Source organism: Schistocerca nitens, chromosome 1 (assembly GCF_023898315.1).
Source record: "Schistocerca nitens isolate TAMUIC-IGC-003100 chromosome 1, iqSchNite1.1, whole genome shotgun sequence".
NCBI lineage: Eukaryota > Metazoa > Arthropoda > Insecta > Orthoptera > Acrididae > Schistocerca > Schistocerca nitens.
In genome coordinates, this window is record NC_064614.1 from 1,038,755,587 (window position 1) to 1,038,776,553 (window position 20,967).

A 20,967-nucleotide genomic window follows, 5' to 3' on the forward strand; every position below is an offset into this window, starting at 1 on the left:
CTTAGTATTCTTCAAAAATGTTCAAATGTGTGTGAAATCTTATGGGACTTAACTGCTAAGGTCATCAGTCCCTAAGCTTACACACTAGTTAACCTAAAGTATCCTAAGGACAAACACACACAACAATGCGCGAGGGAGGACTCAAACCTCTGCCGGGACCACTTAGTGTTCTTACGCTTTCACCTTACCACTACTACTTCAATGCCTTCAAAATGATCTAGGTGCAGTTAAACATATGTGGTAATAAATAAAAGCTTCACTGTTACAGAAATTCAAAAACTATTAGAGGTAACAGTGGCACAAATAACACCATAGAAGTGGAGTAATGTTATATATCATACAAAACAGTTGTTAAAGAATCACGGGAAAGTGAAGTAAGCGTAGAAAGTAATGTTGAAAATATAATTAACACTCAAAATATAATTATCTACCTTGGCTATTCCAGTGCGTGTTCAACGGACCAGAGCACAGATGACGATAGTGTTGAGAAAGAAAGAGACTCTGAACTAAGTGGCATTTATCTTTTGCCATCATTCTTCTTTATTTTTATGCTTGTGTTTCATATTTTTGACTGGATGCTGTCTACGACACTTCTACAATAAATCTCATCTTGCTGTTAAGGAATACTCCTTAGCACAAGTATGACATACTCCATGCACAGCACACTTAAGCAGTTTATATTATTTTAACGCTGTGAGTTACTGTATTTATATGAATGACTCAGATCCATTTCAGCACCCCTTTTATAATGTATACCTCAACTAAATGTGAATCATTCCTATTATTGTTGAGATACAAAAATAATAGGAACACGGTATCATTTTATACACAGGAGTGCATTTCATTACGCAACAGGGATATTATGATCCCGTAAAGCGAACACAATACTGCATTTTGAAAGGCAGCATGAGAAGGCAGTCAGAACAGAACCACATAGCTGTTACTGCTACAGCCATAGTGCACGCATGCACACTGGTGAACCAACATCACCATCCTCTTCCACACTCAACTGGGCTTTGCTGTCGACCACTTTGATACTCTGATCCAGGTATAACAGTAGCATTCAGTAACTAAGTTCACAACACAGAAGAAGTAGTGGTGTGACCCTGAAACTTTCTGAAGCAGTGTATTACTGGTACCATTTTGATGAAAATAAAATTGAAAGTACAATGATATCAGTGGCACACAAACAATGTGTACAAAGGTATAGTTACCTTTTGTCCATTCCAGTTGCTTCAGGTGGTTCTTAACCATTCCACTGTCCCAGTCAAGAGCAGCTGCAATTTCAACAACAGAAAATTCAAGACGGTTGTTGTTTGCATGAGAAATGCCACGGCGCTGGTCCAATGCTGCAGCCATAGCAAGGACTGGACTCTGTAAGATGATACAAGTTAGTAGTACTAACATCTGGAGATATTAAGTTACATCCATGATTCACTCAATATTGTATCAATTTAAATGAATATACAATGCTAGTGTGTGTGACTTGATAGCTATAGTAGTTAAGTGCTACACTTACGAAAGCAAAAGCTTGCAGTTCAGTCTCAGAAATTCACATTGCATATGCCTCTGCAGGTAGGTGGCAAATGTGACAGACGGAAATTATACAATGGTCTGGATTTCACACATGAAAGTTTTTGAAGGCATTTCACCCACAGTCACATGAGAAACAGCAAGGTTTAATGTTCCAGCAGGGTCATTAGGGATAAAGCTCATGCTCTATTAGATAAATATACAAAAGTCAGCACTTGATTATTCAACAGGACATTTCAAAATGGATCCTAGTAAGTGGACATGAATTCTGCATTACCCAAATGTGAGCCCAATGCCTTAACTGCTGGACCACATGTTCAGCAAAAACTTTAGGTGGCGGTATAATTTTCCTCAGTGGCCAATTTCTATGAAAGCTGATCATAGGAATGCGACTGCAGCAGTTCCTTGGTGCACAGAACTGTAACCAATTAAATGAACAATAGGAATACTGTACCTGAAGCTTAGTGCTTTCATGCAATGTGAAACTACCATGAAATCCAGAAATATGAATATATTTTTTTCCAGTTATTGTTTATATGAAATGCTGCTCACATTATGGATGGCAGGTATGCAGTGGAAGAGGCCAGTAGGGAGTCAAATTTATGGGCCCCCACTGAGAACAAGATTTTACCTATAATGAGGCAAGCGAGGGACACCCGTCACTGCAAATGGGCAAAGGGAGAGTCAAGAAGGAAATTTTGTAGGCTGAGGAGAGAAAATTTGAAGAACAGTTTGGAAACTGTAACAGGCAGGAAGCCGTTGGCAAAAGAATGCAATTAAATTACAGCAGAGAGATTTCTAGCAGATGCACGAGTACAGATGTTTGAACAAGATACTGACACTGTCACAGAACTCAACCTAATTACATATCAATTGGTATGAGGGGCAACTATAACTGTGATAAAATCTGAAAACCACTGCTTCAAAATGATTTATTAATCATGACTTGTTTTGTGACATTATAGTCATACCTTCAGTTAAACTGCTGACCTAAGATACAATAACCGTAATTAGAAATATCTTCAGACAAAGCACCAAACTGATAAAATTCTTACTGATGTGTGAGATATAAGGACCTTCCAATACATAATGCCCATACAATGCTGTAAGGACAAATAATAGCAGCTTCCAGTACGAAATTAGTGTTGCAAAGTATGCAACCATCACAAATAAAATAACCAGAGAAAGACATAGACTTAGAAACAACAATATCTGAATAATAACAAGCATATTTATTGTGGAAACACACAACCCCCACTCCCAAAACATGCTTACCAGACATACACATCTTCCCAGGCTGCAGACAGCAACACTAGTAACGTATTTACTCAAATCTAAGCCGCACTCGAATCTAAGCCACCCCTGAAAAATGAGACTCGAAATCAAAGAAAAAAAAATTTCCCGAATCTAAGCCGCACCTGAAATTTGAGACTCGAAATTCAAGGGGAGAGACAAGTTTTAGACCGCACCTCCAAATCGAAACAAAGTTAGTCCATTGTAACATGAGACACAATTTAGGTCGAATTGATGAAGATACAGCAACAGTAAATTGATTTGAGTTGTAAGCTTAGCAGTTAAGCTTTACCAGGTAGCCATTGATATGCGTCAGGCGCTCCCCGTCTGTATTTATACGGGTACCGTCTCTCTTTCATGTGCTTCATCTGGTTTGAATCGATGCTTATTTTGCTTTGATCTGACAAGTGCTGTTCTCTTTGTTATAAGTGTTTATGTCACTCTAAGCTGAAAATGCATTATTGTACTGCGTCACACATTATTTGTCACATTCTAATAATGAGTGATTATGACCTGTCGCAGCTCGCGTCATGGCTTGCTTTTGTGCGCTCTACCGCAGCTTACAATACAAAAAAGAGAGGAATTGTCTCATAAGCGAAACAATGGCAAAAGACTGCTATTTGTTGTTACTGCAGTGGCTACTTACAATGCAATGCAGTGGTCGAAACTCAGGGAGGAGAAAAAAAGCTCGTCTTCTACCTTTTTTTAAAAGTTTATTTAGTGACGCAGAGGTTTTGGCGCCACTATTTATCTTTGTGCCTGCAAAGCATGCCTGTGTAGCACTACATATATACGACGGCAGAAGTTAGTTGTGGCGGCACATACCAACATTTTTCAGAACTTCAGCTTACTTTGCATTCGATTGTAAGCCGCAGGAACAAGCAACTCCCAACCTACAAAGACTGCATAATGGTATAAGTGTGGAAACCAGGAGAATCGACATAGCAAGCCAAGAGCCACCAACTGATGCAAAAAGCAATGACAAAGTGCCCAACCATACCAATTTAAATACATGAGTAAGCATTGGAAGATAGGGAAACCCCTGTACACTGATCAGCCAGAACATTATGACCACCTACCTAACAACCAGTACGTACACCCTTGGCGCACATAACAGTGGCGATTCACCATGGCATGGCAAAGCCCTGGATGGCAGCTGGAAGGAGCTGGCACCACATCTACACACACGTCACCTAACTGCCAAAAAAATGGGGAGGGGGGGGGGGGGGCGGTGAAATCTGATATCTGATGCCACATTCAGTCACATCCCAGAGTGTTCGATCAGGCTTATATCTAGTAAATTGGGTGGGGGGGAGGGGGGGGGGGGGTGCAACACATCAAGTTGAACTCGCCATCAAGGTTCTCGAACCAGTCCATCACATTCCTGACCTTGTAACGTGGTGCATTACCTTGTTGAAAAATGCCACTGCTGTTGGTTAACGTCATCATTATGAAGGGGTGTTTGTGGTCTGCAACCAGTGTACGATACTCCTAGGCTATCATGGTGCCTTGCACAAGTTCCACTTGACCCATGGATGACCACGTGAGGGTTCCCCAGAGCATAAGGGAGCTGCCACCACCTTGTCTCCTTCCTGCAGTACAGGCGTCAAGGAGCTTGTTCCCCGCAAAGACAATGGATTTACGTCTTCCCATCAGCATGATAAAGAAGGTATTGGGATTCATCAGGCCAAGCAATATTCTGCCACTGTGCCAACGTCCAGTACCACTGACCACATGCCCATTTCAGTTATAATTTCTGATATCATGGTGTTAACATTGGCACTTTCATAGGTCATCAGCTGTAGGAGCCCATCGTTGGGAGTATCTGGTGCACTATGTGTTCAGACACACTTGTACTCTGCCCATCATTAAAACCTGATGTTAGTTTCGCCACAATTCGCCACCTGTTCACTTTTACCAGGCTGCCCAGCCTACAACAGCTGACATCTGTAATGGCCGCCCAACCTCACGAACGTCTGGACGTGGTTACACCTTGGTATCAACCCATCCTAAAGACACGCCACAGCACTCCTGGAACACCCGGCAAGTCATGCAGTTTCTGAAATGCTCATGTGGAGCCTTCAGGTCATCACAATCTGCTCTCAGTCAAACTAAGATAGATTGCGTCCCTTCCCCATTCTACACATGGACAGCACATTCACTGATACTACTTGCACTACTCACATGTCTGACTAGCAGCCATTTCTCACCAGATGACGCTGCTATCACCTGGAGGGGTTTACATGGTCACGCAGTTCGGACTGATCAGTGTGCAAACCAAAGAACAGGATCCCAGGTGTAAACAACATTACAAGTACCAAGTTAAAAGTTAAACAAAACAGAAAGAAGATACAAAACAGAGGCATGACAGATACAAGCAGATGGTAAACGTACTTGTTATGCCCCCCCCCCCCCCTCCTGCTCCCCCAATCCAGTCGTGTTTTGTGCAGCCAATCAAAATTTCATAAAGGGGAATGATGACATAATTCTACCTGCACATTAGGGATAAACTCAGTAATACTTTTAAGGCATTTCATTATTCCCACCTCTTCTGAAATGTTAAGCAGGTGGGCCTTAGATTAACTATGCAAAATATTTAGATTTGTGGAAACATTAATAATACACTGTCCGTTCGCATAGATGTGGAATAGAGCCATTGTTGAGTTGTTCTTATCACAGTGTTCTCTTCAAATCTAAATCTGAACTCTCTCCCCATCTGGCCAACATATTTTATTAGGTAACAGTGGCAAAAAATCCTCCACACACACTTACCACTGAAGAGGCCAGGCCCCGATGTCTCACAGAAACACTACGATTCTTGGGTATGAAAGTGGGTATAACATCTATTCACTGCTTTGACTACTGTATCATTTATGGAGTGCAGTGATGGGTACATACCTCACCCACAATAACAAATTAGTGAATAAAATCAGTTTGATTTTTCTTAAATCAGTTCAAGCTTTACCAAGAAATATATTCAGTCACTGCTTGTTGGTCAGCATTCAACAACGGTAGGGTTTGCACACCAGAACAATTTTATTGTATATGTTGAAATTTTAGCAGGAAAGCTCAAAACAGAAGGCAGCCAAGGGTTGGTGTGCCAATCGGAATGTCAAAAGCCTCACCTTCAATGTAAGAGACACTAGAGGAAGAGATGAGCATTGCCACACAACCTCAGTGAGGCAGACAGAAATGCATATGTTGCTGTGCTACGTAACAATGAACTATGAGGTAACACTACATAACTTCAACACCCGAGCGCCACTGCAAAAACAAATGCATGCAGAAAGAACCAACCTCAGTGGCTGAGAATAATTACCGAATTACTACAGTGAGGCAAGGAGCACTGACGGGACTGACAGACGGCGGCAAATGTGCTCATACAACAAGAGCCATGGTGCCATAGGTGTGGGCTCGGCCCTTTAAATAACAAGGCTTTTGGACTTCAGAGACACATTCAGTGATGCTGTCCATCACTCTGAAAACACTTATAACTCTGTTCATTTTACGTGATAAATAAAAGTTATTGCATTGTGTCACTCATTCCTCCAGGTGTAAACTGGATCACACACTATCATTCCAAGGCTCAGCTTCCTATTCACAACATGACCCCTGCTCCCCAGGTCGTAACAGTAGCAACATTTTGCACAAAGCTTTCTCATAGTTAAATAATCACACCAAATGTGTATCTCTTCTGAAATTCCTAGGCCACATGCCCTCAAATAAAATTTTCATTATTGATTGCTCAATGGCATACTTTGTGTGTGTGTGTGTGTGTGTGTGTGTGTGTGTGTGTGTGTGGACAGTATCAGTCATCTGACTCGTTTGCTGTGGTCCAACATGAATTCCTTTCCTGTGTCAACAAATTCATTTCAGAATAGCATCTGCATCCAAAGTCCTTAATTATTTGCTGGATATATTCCAGCCTCAGTCTTACACTACTGTTTTTACTCTTTACAAATTTCTCTGGTAGCTAGGAAGTCATTTCTTGATATCTTAACACCTGTCTTTACATCCCATCCCTTCTTCTTGCCAATGTCTTCCATGTTTCTATTCTTCTCCAAGTCTGGAGAACCACCTCATTTTTTATCTAATCAGTCCACCTAATAATCTTCAGCATCCTTCTATACCAACACATCTCAAACTCTTCAGTTCTCTTCTTCTCAACTTCCCTCAAAGTCCATGATTCACTTCCACAAATGCTGTGCTCCAGCCGTACATTCTCAGAAATTTCTTCCTCGTTATAAAGCTTAATTATTTTTTGACAAATTTTTGTTGGCAATAAACTGTTCAAAAGATTTGCATTACATATCCATGTGCTAGATAATTCAATTGATCAAACTGATTGTAGACTCAACAGTTACTGCACAACATGTACCAAAGTAAAGAAAGCAGCACTATATCATTGGCATTAATGACATACAAGGGACAATTTGAAAAATTTTTCATTATCCTCATGCATTACAAAAAAAAATTAATTAATTTATCTGCCAATATGTGTAGTTTCCCCCTGGTGAAGTTCAGAAAAGCTCAGAACCTTTTTAATTTTAACTAATCATGTGACACTGCTTCATTTTCCAGTCAATTCCATATTGCAGGATTAAAAAATAAAATAATAAAAAATAAATAAAAAAGAGGAAGAAGAAGGAGAGAGAGAGAGAGAGAGAGAGAGAGAGAGAGAGACAGAGAGAGAAGAAGAAGAAGAAGGGGGTAACAAAAAGGTAAAGCCCAAAATACATCTACATACAAGCAACCGATGATGCTCGGTGAATGTTACTATTATGGAATATGGCATTTTATACTGAGTACGGAAAATGACTATATCACTAGGAGCATACTATGTATTTATTGCTAATTGTGTGACATATATGTAAACACTTGTCTGTGATCCACATACCTTCCTTATTGCAGCCTTTAATGCATTTGCACCTTTGTAACTTAACAATTTGCATTTTGTGTAGGCTGGTGACAAGAGTTTTATCCACGATTTGGGATGTAATTCCAGGTAACATAACATAGTGGAAATATTTTCTTGTGGTATGTCTAATGCTCTCACAGTTTCATCAACTGAGAATGCGACTTCATGACCAGGACATTTAACACTTGTCTGTTTTTTGGGAGCTTCCTGATCATTACAGCTTTCATGATTTCTAAATTCAGTCTCAGAATCATGAGTTGGATCTTTGAGGTCACTGGCATCTTCAAAGTTTACATTTTCCAACAACTCTGAAAGTCTTGCACATCTGCAGGGAGTAAAAACTCTCTGCAACAATTTTCTGATTGTGTGACGGTCAACAGAATCTCCATGAATGTGACGCCGCAGCTCCCGCTTATCACCACCCTGTAACAATTATGACATTAAAAATTCAATTTTAAATAAATAAACTACTTAATAAATACCTCTCAAACAAAAGCAATTTAAAGTTTATTAACACAGTTTTACTTAGCATTATAAAAGATTTACAGACAAGCAAATTGTGGTGGTGCTGGTCATAGTAGCAGCAGCAGTAGTACTAGTACTAGTAGTAGTGGGGAAGGGGGGGGGGGGAGAATATGTGTGTCTTTCACTGTAATTTTCAATTACAAATTGACACAAAAGTTAATGTTCACTGGTAAAATCCACAAGGACTATAGACAAAATATAGGTATGTTCCATCACACTCTTACATCCACTTCCTATATGCAGGAAAGCATACTTAACTTTGTTTCATACTGCAGCATTTCAAGACAAGTGAAGTCAAAAAATGTGGTGTATTGTGAAAAGTTGTTGCAATTTATTGCTGAAAGAGAAGCGCAGTTCAGACACACAGTTTGGCGGCATTTATCCGCCTTTGTAAATTTCCAAAACTGCTGCATATACGCATCCCATGAAGTAAGTGCCCATCATAATTACCCTTTTCCTGATCAAAGGGTTGCCACCTCGTGCATAGTATCCTGGCTATCCACTTCTGGCCTAATATCACTGAACGAATGAGTAAGATTTTGCAGGAACTGAAACGGTCTTTGATCACGAATTTCTTTATTTAATTCAGTTACCCGTTTCATTACGATCATTGTCAGATTAATCTGTCTCAAACTTAGCAAAATAAGCAAACAAAATCATTGCTAAAAATTTGTATTTGGTTCTTTTAGTAAGCATTTGGAGACAGAACAATCATTAAAACCAGTAACTGAATTACATAAAGAAATTTGAAATCAAAGACTGTGTTAGTTTCTAGGAATTCCTAAACACTGGTGCACTACACTCTTCAAGGACATAATATGCCAGCCCTCATCAAAATGTGTTTCTACAAATTACTGGGTCATCTGTCACTTGAATGACTGAAGTTACTGATATACAACTACAGCAGAGTGGTGAAACTTAATACACTCTTATGGGCAGTATGTTAGGGATATATATATATATATATCATTCTTCAAAGACTTGAATCTTACTCGATCACCAAATCTATCTGAACCCAACATTTTCCTACAGGATGTGTTAAAAGGATGTGAACAGAATTAACCCTCAGGCAGCTGAACAACTGGAGAATTGCTACAGTATTTACCCACGTACAAGCCTATGCCATTTTGTAAGATTCAGCTTCAGAGGATTTTATTTTTAAAATATTCTGATTAATCAAAATTACAAACTGTTTTACTGATATAAAGTATCTACTTAAGAAAGTAAACATTACACCATACTAGTTATGATCTACATTTTGTTAATACAAGGGGAAATAAAGTGAACAGAAAGAAATGGTTTACATTAGTTTTTATCTTCATTTCCTTTCTTGCTTACTTACTATCTAAACCGGTCGTCTGTGGTACCACATTTTTTATCATGACACCACCACTAACTTCATATCATTATCTTCATGTTTAAGCCCACTGATATTTTTTCCTTTCTGACCCTTCACCCTTGGCATGTCATCTTCTGAGTCATTCATTGCATTGGATAGGCCAGGCACTAAGGATCCAATAGCCCAGCATGGATATTGAGGGTCTCTTTAACTCCCCCCCCCCCCCCCCCCTCGAGTGAGAGCACAGTCTCCCTGAAGAAGACTCACTGAAAATCCACTGCAGATGAGCCTTAAAGTGTCTATCCACAAGAACATCAGTTACTTGACGTTGTGAAGTCATATTACCAAGAATTATTAACAAGTCTGTACATTTTTTGCTATCAGATCCTTAACTTCCTGGGCGAGGTGCTCCCTGAAAGAGTCCAGCACCAACATTTTCCTTCCATTTAGCAGAGAGCCTGGTATTCTGTTCCAAACAAACAATACAACATCAGGTCATTTGCCACCCATCACTTTTGGAATCTAAAGATACATCCTGCAGGCAGTTTTTCCTTTGGTACGGTTTTTCAGCAGAGAATCACATATGGGAGGAGCTTCCTTCCATCTGCTAGTGCACCCAGCATTACTGTTAGTCTGGCTTTTTCACTGTCAGAACTTGTATAGAAATACTTTTAATTCCCTTCAAATCAACAGTAACATTTGATACCAATCACAATAAACAGGTAAACTAAGTCAAATATAGGAACATAACACACAAAGAAAACTGAAAGAAATACAAGAAACGAAATAAGAAGACAGATATAAGTGTGTTACTTACTCAGCTTGGAGCCAAAAGTACATACAAATTTTTGTTTTATTTACAATTCTTGCAAGTCAGTTACTAGGAAAGGCTCCTAATTTAGGTAAACACAGAATGACTACTCACTTTACTATCAAGAAAAAGATGACAGAAAGCTGGCTGACCATCACGTCCTGCACGACCAACTTCTTGTACGTAACTTTCAAAGCTTTTTGGCATATTGTAGTGAATGACAGCACGAATGTCTCTCTTATTTATTCCCATGCCAAAAGCTACTGTTGCTACAACAATTCTTAATTTTCCTGAAAAGTAGAACAACAATTAGGCATATCTAGCTTTCCAGAAAATCACCCAAATCTTCCAAAGAGATTATTCAATTCCCTAATTACAATAATATAGAAGATGCAACTATTAAGACACGACATACAGAGATACCCTTTTCTAAGTGAGAATATAATGGGAAAAAAGAGGGCTAAAGCACAAATCTGAGTGGTATATTCTAAACCCTGTTTCTCTGCACTCTTCTACACAAAATTTGTTGAACAGCACATATAATAGGCCACCATGTAACGTATACTAATAAATATGAACCTGTAGTCAACTGCGCAAACATGTGGACTTCACATGGGGTGCATGCCATGCCAGCTGTAGGTAGAAATATCACTGAGCACCACTATGACAACATCAGAGAGAAGTCATATGGAAAGATCCAGTGACTTGCCTCGGTATGAGAAGAATTAACATTCAGATACGCAGACCACCTTTTCACATGAGATTCTGTTACTATAAAGAACGATATAAACAGGTCATGTTGTCTTCCTTGTTTTTCGGCCTATTTTTCCACTGTTATACAGGTTATAGCATCTTTTGCTACTGTAATAGAAGTCTTACTAAGGTATTATGACAATATGCATTTAACTTTATTTTATAGCCTTTTCAGTGGTTACTGTAACAATATCATTTTTCTTGCAATTCTATTGCTATGACTAAACAATTCTCGTGTTTTAAGTTACTACTATAAAGAGTGTTAAATTATCATTATTATGGTACTAATGTCCTTTTTATGTTCTTCACACACCTGTGACAGATTTTGTACACAGTACTTTCACCGACATGTAATATATTCATGTTTTTTTGTTAGGTCCATTGCTAGCTCATCCTTTTGTGTATTTTGTTTTGATATTGTGTGAGGTGGCAATCTTTTATTTTGCCAGTAGTGTGTGTGTGTGTGTGTGTGTGTGTGTGTGAGAGAGAGAGAGAGAGCGCAATTGTAGACGCTCTCACTACCACCAGATCAAAACAGAAAATGATCACATCCCACAATATTGAAACAAAATACACAAAATTGAGAGATGGAAGTGGACCTGCACAAGAAACAAATGTAAATACATGAAATGTCAGTGAAGGTACCGTGTACAAAAATCTAACACTTACGTGTAAAACAATGTTTCAAAAAAACAACACAGTCCCACTATGAGTAATGATAGAAGTACATTAAAGCACGAGACCTGTTCAAGAGCCTAGCAAACAGAATTGTAAGAAAAGTTGTAATGTTACAGTAAGGCATTGTTATATAAGTTGCAAAACATAGTATAACCTATTACCTTGATTCATGTTATTTTGAATCTGGATGCTCATGTCACTGACAGTGTCTGAAACAATCGCTGATACTTCTAACACTTGGCTTAATAAAACACAACTTGGGCTTTGGTGTTACATCTCAACAGTTGCCATCAAATGAGTCCAAATCAGCTGGTCCGAGAACCAACAAGGACTTGCTAACATTGAGTACTGAGTTTCCGGAAGAAAGGATATTTGACCACCTATATTTACAAATTATTACTATTACTACACATCACAGAAGGCAGGATAAGGATTGCTTCTACAGTGCTGAAACAAGTCTCTAACCAGGTTCACACAATGAATGTATATTACACATTAGTAACGGTAATGTGAAATAGTAATCAAAGGTATGATCTGAAAACATGTAAATTAGAATAAAAATGTACATTTCAGAAGTATTTTCTGTTCTTAGTATCACTGCTTTCTGTTACAACCATAGTAGACTAAAAACAACAGGAACCACAAACTGGCATGTTAAACCCCTATTACATAATGCTGCTAAGATGTAATCCTCTGCAGCAGTACCATAAAGCGTACACGTTTGGAACTGCAGATCAGTGCACATCGACCGATTACATGATAGACGCGGGATACTCACAGCACGAATCTGTGTGTGCACTAGCTGGCAATAATGGGCGAAATTGGAGGGAGAATGTCCGAAGTCTTGTAAAGTCGTTCATTCAAATAAAAAATATCTGGGAGCTCAAGGTTCTTATTTATTAAATAAACAATTTTTGTTCTCTTATGAAGCTAACACAGAATTGTGCTATTACTATGCTTAATTATGGGTTCAACTGTTCCTTTTATATTATGACACTTGTTTCCACAAGGATGTTTGATCTAAATTGATGTTTATATAGAATTTTGCACACGGAAAACGCAGTATTTTCGGAGGTATTGCTCTGGCAGTGTCTGTAACTCTTGCGATTAGTGCAGAACGATGAGAAGCAAAGAAGCAGACATTGTTGGATTGGATGCTGGCTGAGAAGAAGGGGAGATGGCCTTAATAAAGGAACTGAGGCCTGAAACCCCAAATAAATTTCTGAAATCTGTGAGAGCGGATGTGGCTTGTTCTGACGAGCTGCTGTCGATGATACAGGAAGGAATTCGCTCAAGTGACAGTAATTTGGGGGGGCCATTTCATCTAGTTGGAAGTTAGAATCAAACCATTTGTTTATTCATCTTGTGAGCAGACACTCCCACTGACTATAGCCAGTTTCTCCTTCCTAGCATGGTGAAATAAAGGAAAAGATGTAGTCAAATCAAACAAAAACTTTCATCAATTAAGGTGCTACATACACAAATTGAAAATCACACATGTAAAGTGACGTGCATATTTACTCACAAATAAATGACTGCTAATGTACCTTATAATGAAACAGTGGATCGTGAGGATCATACAGGTACTGTAGTGATTTGAGAATTTCTGTGTAAATTGTAGAACCACTCACCCATCTACCGTCTTGAACACACGATAGTCTGGATGTGAGTGTGGAATGGTAGAATCCTACCTACTATGCGTCACATGTTTGTGTGCGCAGATTTAAAATCAGTCGCGGGAAGATAGTAGACACGGCGGTCGGACGGCACCGACAAGTATCTGACAGGCAATCCATAGACTTTTAAAAAAAGTACTCTTGTAGACTCTTAACTCAACCTTGTTAGAAGCAAGACTCATTTTATGATTCATGTTAAGAAAGATCATGGTATCCAAGCCAACTTTCTTTCAAGTATAACTCAATTTGTTTCTAAAGTCCGACTGTCCGAGAGACTTGCAGGAAGTTACATATTCATGTGGAAAGTGGAATTTTTATTGTGTATGGAGGTCAAATACATCGTTAGTTGATGAAAAGTAAAGTTTGTAGGTCTACTTATTTCATAAGTAGAAATAATCTAAAAATTCCTGTACCTAGCGTTATTCGACGGACAAATAGTCAAGAGGGTTTTCAGCAGCCTGATATTCAGTAAAGAAGAGTGGCTGCAAATTCCAATTAAGTCATCTCATAAAGAAGTGGAAGGTGGTTTGGGGGAATAAGCAGGTATAACCCAGAACCACACTCACACTTTAAGTCGTCAGAACGTTAGAACGTGGCTACCTGTGTGAAAGGACCGAGAAAACAGGAATTTTAAGTAAAAAACGAGAGAAGAAGCTGTTATGTGTTGCCATAGCAACCAACATAATAAGACAATGGAATTATCAGAGACATTGGAAAATGTTCAAGTATCCAATGGAACGAAATTTAAATGGAAAAACATTGAAGAAATGAAAAATTCAGAACGATAAAAATAGTAAAGAAGATTTCGACATATTTATCTAAGAAGAAGTATGTATAGAACACTTCAGCTAAGAGGATCCAGTGCAGGGATTATACAGCTTTCACACACATCGCAGGGACGCAGACGCGGAAACCAATATACATCCAACACTGCTGGCATCAGCTGATGTCCACTCGTGCTGACCTACCTCCACATCCGCTCACCTACGCAACGAGAATTCTACACCAGGTGAGTGTGAAACAAAACATGATTACTTTAGTACGAAGTGGTACAAGATACTATTATCATATTTAATTTTAAATGCATAAGAGCTAAGGCATATAGAAGTATATGGAAAATATAGCCATGAAGATTAGCAAAGAAGTGCCTGACGGGGCTGAGTTGATAAATTTATTCGGAGCTCAGAGTTTTAAATTAAACTCATTAAATTCTCAATTAAATGCTTGGAGTTTATCCAAGAAATAGACTTGGTAAATTCTCAATTGAATACTCAAACGACAAATTTAGGTTTGTTAAATGCCAAAGTCAACTCTCAAAGCAAGGAATTTAGTAATCTTTGCGAAGGCATGGGCGTTCTGGAGACTGAATTTGACGCCATAAGTAATAAAGTAGAGAATTTAAAAATAGATTTAAAGAACAACGAGTTGACAAATTCTTTGACCACTCTTATAAATCATGTTTACTGACCTTAGTCAGAAACAGAATGACACTTTTCACGATTTATCAGAAATGTTAGAACTTGACATTGAGAACAAATGTAATAATGTAGAATCAGAACTTATTGAAAAGTTAGGATCTTTTGAAAACATGTACAATATTAAATATAATGATATAAGACAGGGAATGAATACTTTGAATGATTGGCATTAATTCATTATGCTTATCTACACTCTCTTTCAATTGCAAATTACAGGTGTCAATACACGGGTAGATAATGTAGAAAGGAATTTCAAAGAGAAAGTAGCTAACTCCAATATTATAAATGTAATTAGTTTGGGGGAACAGTTTGGAGAAATTATAGATCGAAAGGTTACCGAGAGAATAACACCCGGGAACGTATCGCCTATTCCTTCTTCCGAACTTAATGATACCAGGAAGGGTATGGACGACCTGTGGAGAGAAATAAAGTTTATCCAAGACAAAGTAGAAAAACGGGTAACTTCACCCAAGGTAGTGTTAACTAGTGAAGTGGTGACTGATTTGCAAAGGGGAGCTAATTCAGGGTTAACTAGACAATTCCCAAATTTAAGCCGGACAGAGATGTACATCCGACCACTTTCTTAAAGATTTAACCAAGCTTTACCAATAAATTGGGAAGATTCCAAGAAGATCGAATTTGCTGTGGGGTATGTTCTAGGGGAAGCCTCAGAATGGGGAACAGTAAATATTGAGAATTTTTCCTCTTGGGAAGACTTTCAAAAGAAATTTAAAAAGAAGTACTCGTCTGCCAGTGCTCAAGAGAAATTAATATCAAATCTATGAGACCCAAAATATTATAATACTTGGGGTACTATACGGAAATATTTTGATTGGCATTTAACACAAGCAAAAAAAGGGAGAGGAATACGGTGTAAAGGGTGTAAAATTGTACATCCCCCAGGGACGTTAACATTCTGAGTTAACGGGCGGAGTAATGACCGTCGGATCCTGAGTTGTTTTCGGTGTTTTTTCCAAATAGCTTCCTGCACCGAATTCCTTTAAAATCTAGAATTATTCTGTAATCTTATTGCTTAGAAAACCGGATATGATTATGAAATAGAGACAATCTAAGAGAATCACAGAAAAATGTGATATCTACACGAAATAAACTAAGTAGAGTCTTATATTTGTGGAAAATATAATATGATGTGACTATCTGAACACCTGTTATACCATAACGTATAGATTTTCTATTTTGTATAGAGTATTTTATACCTTTTACGAGACGTGATACAGATGGGTGGGTTTGTATAAATTTTGAAAGTGGTGGGTATTGTAGCTAAAAGCATGATTTACAAGAATAGTGATTCGAAAATTTCTGTGTAAATTCTAGAACCACTCAGCCTTCTACTGTCTCAAACACAAAATATTCTGGATATGAGAGTGGGATGGTAGAACCCTACCTACTGCACATCACATGTTTGTGCGTGTAGGTTTAAAATCAGTCACGGGAAGAAAGTAGACGCGGCGGTCGGACGGCACTGACAAGTACCTGGCGAGCAATCCATAGATGTTTTATTAAGCGTGTAAGGAAGAACCATGGACTTTATATGTAGCTCTGTGCTTATTGTGTCATTGAATATTGTTATTAAAACAATAACAGTTAAAAAAAAAAAAAAGTTCTCTTGTAGACTCTTGACACAACCTTGTTAGGGGCAAGACTCATTTTATGATTCTTATTAAGAAAGGTCATGGTATCCAAGCCAACTTTCTTTTAACTGTAACTCAAATTGTTTCTAATGTACAACTATAAGAGAGACTAGCAGGAAATTACATATTCATGTGGAAAGTGAAACTTTTATTGTGTATGGAGGTCAAATACATCATTATTTGACAAAAAGTAAAGTTTGTAGGTCTACTTATTTCATAAGTAGAAAGAGTCTAAAATTCCTGTACCTAGCGTTATTCCATGGAGAAGTCAAGAGGGTTTTCAGCAGCCTGCTATTCAGTACAGAAGAGTGGCTGCAATTCCAAGTAAGTCATCTCATAAAGAAGTGGAAGGTGGTTTGGGGGAATAAGCCGATATAACCCAGATCTACACTCATACCTTAAGTCATCAGAACATTAGAGTACTATTACTTGCTACACACCTGGGCTAGGATGTTGATTGCTTGTTTGGTCCATTCTATTATTAGAATATGAAGCAACCTACGAAGAATCGATAAAGCAAGTCTGCTTTTGTTCAATTACTTTATTTATGAAAATTTGCTCACTCAAATATGTGCAAAAATCTCCCGTACGAAAACCTGAAGTTAGGCCACAGATGTCAACTGTTACAATAAAAACAATAACAAGCATAAAGCAATCTCCGAGTACCCCCTTCTGTGTATGTCTGCATTACCGTCGCCTAGTGTGCACAGCAGATTCATGGAAGTTTAGAACTAGCGTCTATTTCCGCACATGGAAATATCTATTGATTCTCTTAGTTCCACCCTTTCTACAGCCAGATGATCGACATGCTAGATCTGTACCGTTCACTGTAGATTGCTGTTTAATACCACCTCTAAAAAAATAAAAATGCAAGGCCCTACACACCAAAATGAAGAACTGCAGCAACAAAATATCAACACTCAAAATGACTTGCTAAATTATTGATTTATTTGAAGTATCTATGTGCTGTATAGCGGTTTTTGAACACTTACCTGCCATGAAAGCTTGCTGAACAGTTTTCCTGCGAAATGCAGTAAGGCCAGCATGGTAGGCCTCAGCATTCCAAGAAACACGGCCTCGCCTTGCATTTGATTCACGTTTGGTGGGATCCTGTAAAATTTAGGTTCATTACAAGTAATTTATTTTCTCTGTGCAGCACTTAATTATGTTAAACCTAACAGTACATGTTTCTAATGATCTGAGTCATTTTAATATTGTGACTAGAAATTACAAACCAAAGTAATCACTTGTAACACAATATACTGGTGAAAACAGAGAATAAAAATGGTAAAAACCAAGGTAGCACCAGAAAGTTCAGTGCCTAGAAAGCCAATTACTTTTGTTTGAGTTGTATCTTTGTTCATGTAGTCCCGCACAATTCACATAGAAAGAAGTAACCACAACAACAACAACAATGATGATGATGATAACAGTGTGGAGCAGAATCACTGGTTGGATACGTGATGAAAAAGAATGGAAAATACGCAGAAAAAATCATCACAAACACACTCCCTCATTTTTAAGGCAGATAATCAGCCTCTTTTACATATGAGTACTGCATGTTGTACCTTCATATTCAGTTAACAACAAACCTTAAATTACTGTGGCTGATTGACACAACCTTTAACAACATTTATTTTTCAATCAAGTTGTTATAAATTACGAACGATCCCTGTGGTTTTAAGAATTTATTGCTGTAGTAGTACAAACATTTTACTACAGAAAATGTCAACAAGCATGAGGTTAAAGTAGCTTCTATTTAAAGCATGTATGGCATAAGCAGTGCAATGAACCAAAATATTCTGACATTCTTTAAGTCATCATACCCTGACAGTGCACATGCTCTGTCAAAAAAGGAAGGAAGGAAAACTAAGATTTAACATCCTACCAAGAATGGGCCCAATACAGACAGAGCAAAAGCTCAGTTCAGTCAAGAATGGAGCAGGAAATTTGCCTTTTAAGTTTCAGAGAAACCAACTTGCCATTTGCTTTTGGTGATTTATGGAAACCGTGGAAAACGTAAACGTGATTGGTTGATCAGCGACTGTAAATCCACTCTTTCCAAATGTAAGTCCTGTTTCTTATTCACACCCAAACTTTCATCACACATGAAGGAAACAAACATGATAAAGGATGCTTAAACATTAAAGTGATCTTTTTCTGGAATTTCACAAAAAAATTCCTCCTTCACCTAATGGAAGAGGAGGATTAAATTGAATGTATACTAGCCAAGTGCAGGGCACCACTTGACATAACTACGGAAATCAAGTAGCTGACACAACATTCCTGGTGACTGCTGTGGCGCCACTACCCAGAAGATGTTCATCATCAAAAGCACCTCATTCCAAAAACTGACAACAGAAGGATCCAAATGCAACCTGCAGAAATGTGCTTTCACGCAACCATCTTTCACATTTTGGGGTGAAACCTTCCGTCATTGGGTTAACATAAATAAAGAACCAATTTGTGGCCCTCACCCACAAGGAAAAGATGCCTAATGTCCTATGTGGTTTCCTAGCAACTTACAGGATCACCCTGATTGATAGCCACAGCCTAGTGGAGCAGTTTCATGGCTGTTCATCTTCACAGACTCTTTAAACATTCTGTGTCTGTCACCAGCACATGTCACTGCCTAGCCCACTCCTTTTGGGCAAGCAACCCAGCGCAGGTCCCCAAGCTCAAACACAACCTGATACATGCCTGTGGAAACATCTCTCCATGATTTTTACTGTGTCCTGAATACATGGACTTTGGTAACACTTCCACAGTCACCTTCAATTTCATCAGCCTGGTCAGCATCTGTAGGTTTCTCTGCCCCTGGTGGACTCTCCAGATCTATAGAGGCTCAATAAACTTTCAGGAAGGGTCTCATCCTGTTCAGGCCTTTCGTAGCAATGCCCATCGATATCAACCTGCTACTTTTCCTGGTGGTGGCTCCCCAAATCAGAGGCTACCTACATTATTTCCGTTCAGTAGTCACTGCTGGAGGGGAAGGGGGGGTAGGGAACTAGGGGTGCCACCGGAAGTCACTATGGAAAAGGAGTAGATGACGCAAAATTACTGTCAGCTGCTGTGGTGCTTGTCATCAAAAGCCCCACAAGTTTCATGTGTAACTCATCTTTAACAAAAGTGAAAACAACTCAGGATCTATGACACGTGCAAATAGAACTTTGAAAATTTTTGTAGTTGGGGGAAGTGTTGGTTTTCTAACCATGGAGGAACTACAGTAACTACTAATGCAAATCACACAGTGTTAACAGAATCTAACGATAGCTATATTACAGGCAGTGTAAGCATTACTCAATATACCAGGAACAACTCCAATGCCACCCATATTCATGGCTTTCCCACCATTTAATGAACAACATGAGAAATGCAACGCTTAGAACCATCATTAGCAGTTACACTTTTTTGGCTTGCCAAGTCTTCAATACGGAAAGACAAAAGACCAAGCTTCTGTCAGAAATCCCAAACTCCACTACAAAATCTAGAACCATTAACGGATCCAGCAGAACTTGAGTTGCCTAGAATATTTTCTTTACTCCAAGAATATTTTTCAATAAAAACAGATATTATTGCAGCCAGGTTAGATGTTCAGCTAGGGAAAAATGGTCCCAATCAATCTTGCAGACTGGACTGACAAGCTACATGGATTAAGTAGAAATATCAATTTCAAATGTTTGCACGGGCAGAATTACGTGAACACTCTAATCAGGGACATTATAGTGCATCTTACTTCTGACTTGGAAGTGAGGAACATCATCATCATCTTCTTCTTCTTCTTCCATTGGCACTACATTCCGGGATGGGACTTGGCCTCCTCAATAATAAGTGAGGAACCATGCACTGAGGAAACCAGATCTATCTCTGAAGAGTAATGCGATAAGTTTGGGCCTCTGAATCTATCCACATACTCCAGAGTTTATTTATGATGAAAGAATCACATCACCTCCGGTGGAGCCCCACCTGCTCCAAGGCTCTGGACAACATTGTCAAGAATCACACCAGGGGTGACAGTCCGTGTCAGAAGCAATACTGTTGCCCGCCTGTAAACTTTGTTTCCTTTGCCATGCACTAGGCGAGTGCCCCCGTAAGTGCCAAGCACTACACAGTGCAGCAATAAGAGAAATTCGCAAGAGGTATACTGTAGCAGTTCCAAGACAGAAACCCTCCAACTTATGGAAGTGTACCAATTGAGTGATAAATCTGCAGAAGTGCAGACTTCTCATGATGTAATCTAGCTTCGGTTGGGCTACTCTCCATCCAGTCCACATAACGACAGCTGTAGGAGACCCAGAAGTATACACTAAG

At 38.8% G+C, this 20,967-nt stretch overlaps 1 protein-coding gene across 2 annotated transcripts in view; it reads right to left on the reverse strand.

Moving 5' to 3' along the window:
* Nucleotides 1-20,967, reverse strand: part of LOC126196938 (ATP-dependent DNA helicase Q4) — a 139,816-nt gene that overhangs the window by 12,701 nt on the left and 106,148 nt on the right. For both annotated transcript variants that reach the window (XM_049934600.1, XM_049934601.1), the window contains 4 exons: nt 17,649-17,766; nt 10,534-10,709; nt 7,724-8,167; nt 1,215-1,374 (listed from right to left, as the gene is read on the reverse strand). In XM_049934600.1, the coding sequence (XP_049790557.1) occupies nt 1,215-1,374; nt 7,724-8,167; nt 10,534-10,709; nt 17,649-17,766 (898 nt within the window). The remainder of the gene's footprint in view (nt 1-1,214; nt 1,375-7,723; nt 8,168-10,533; nt 10,710-17,648; nt 17,767-20,967) is intronic.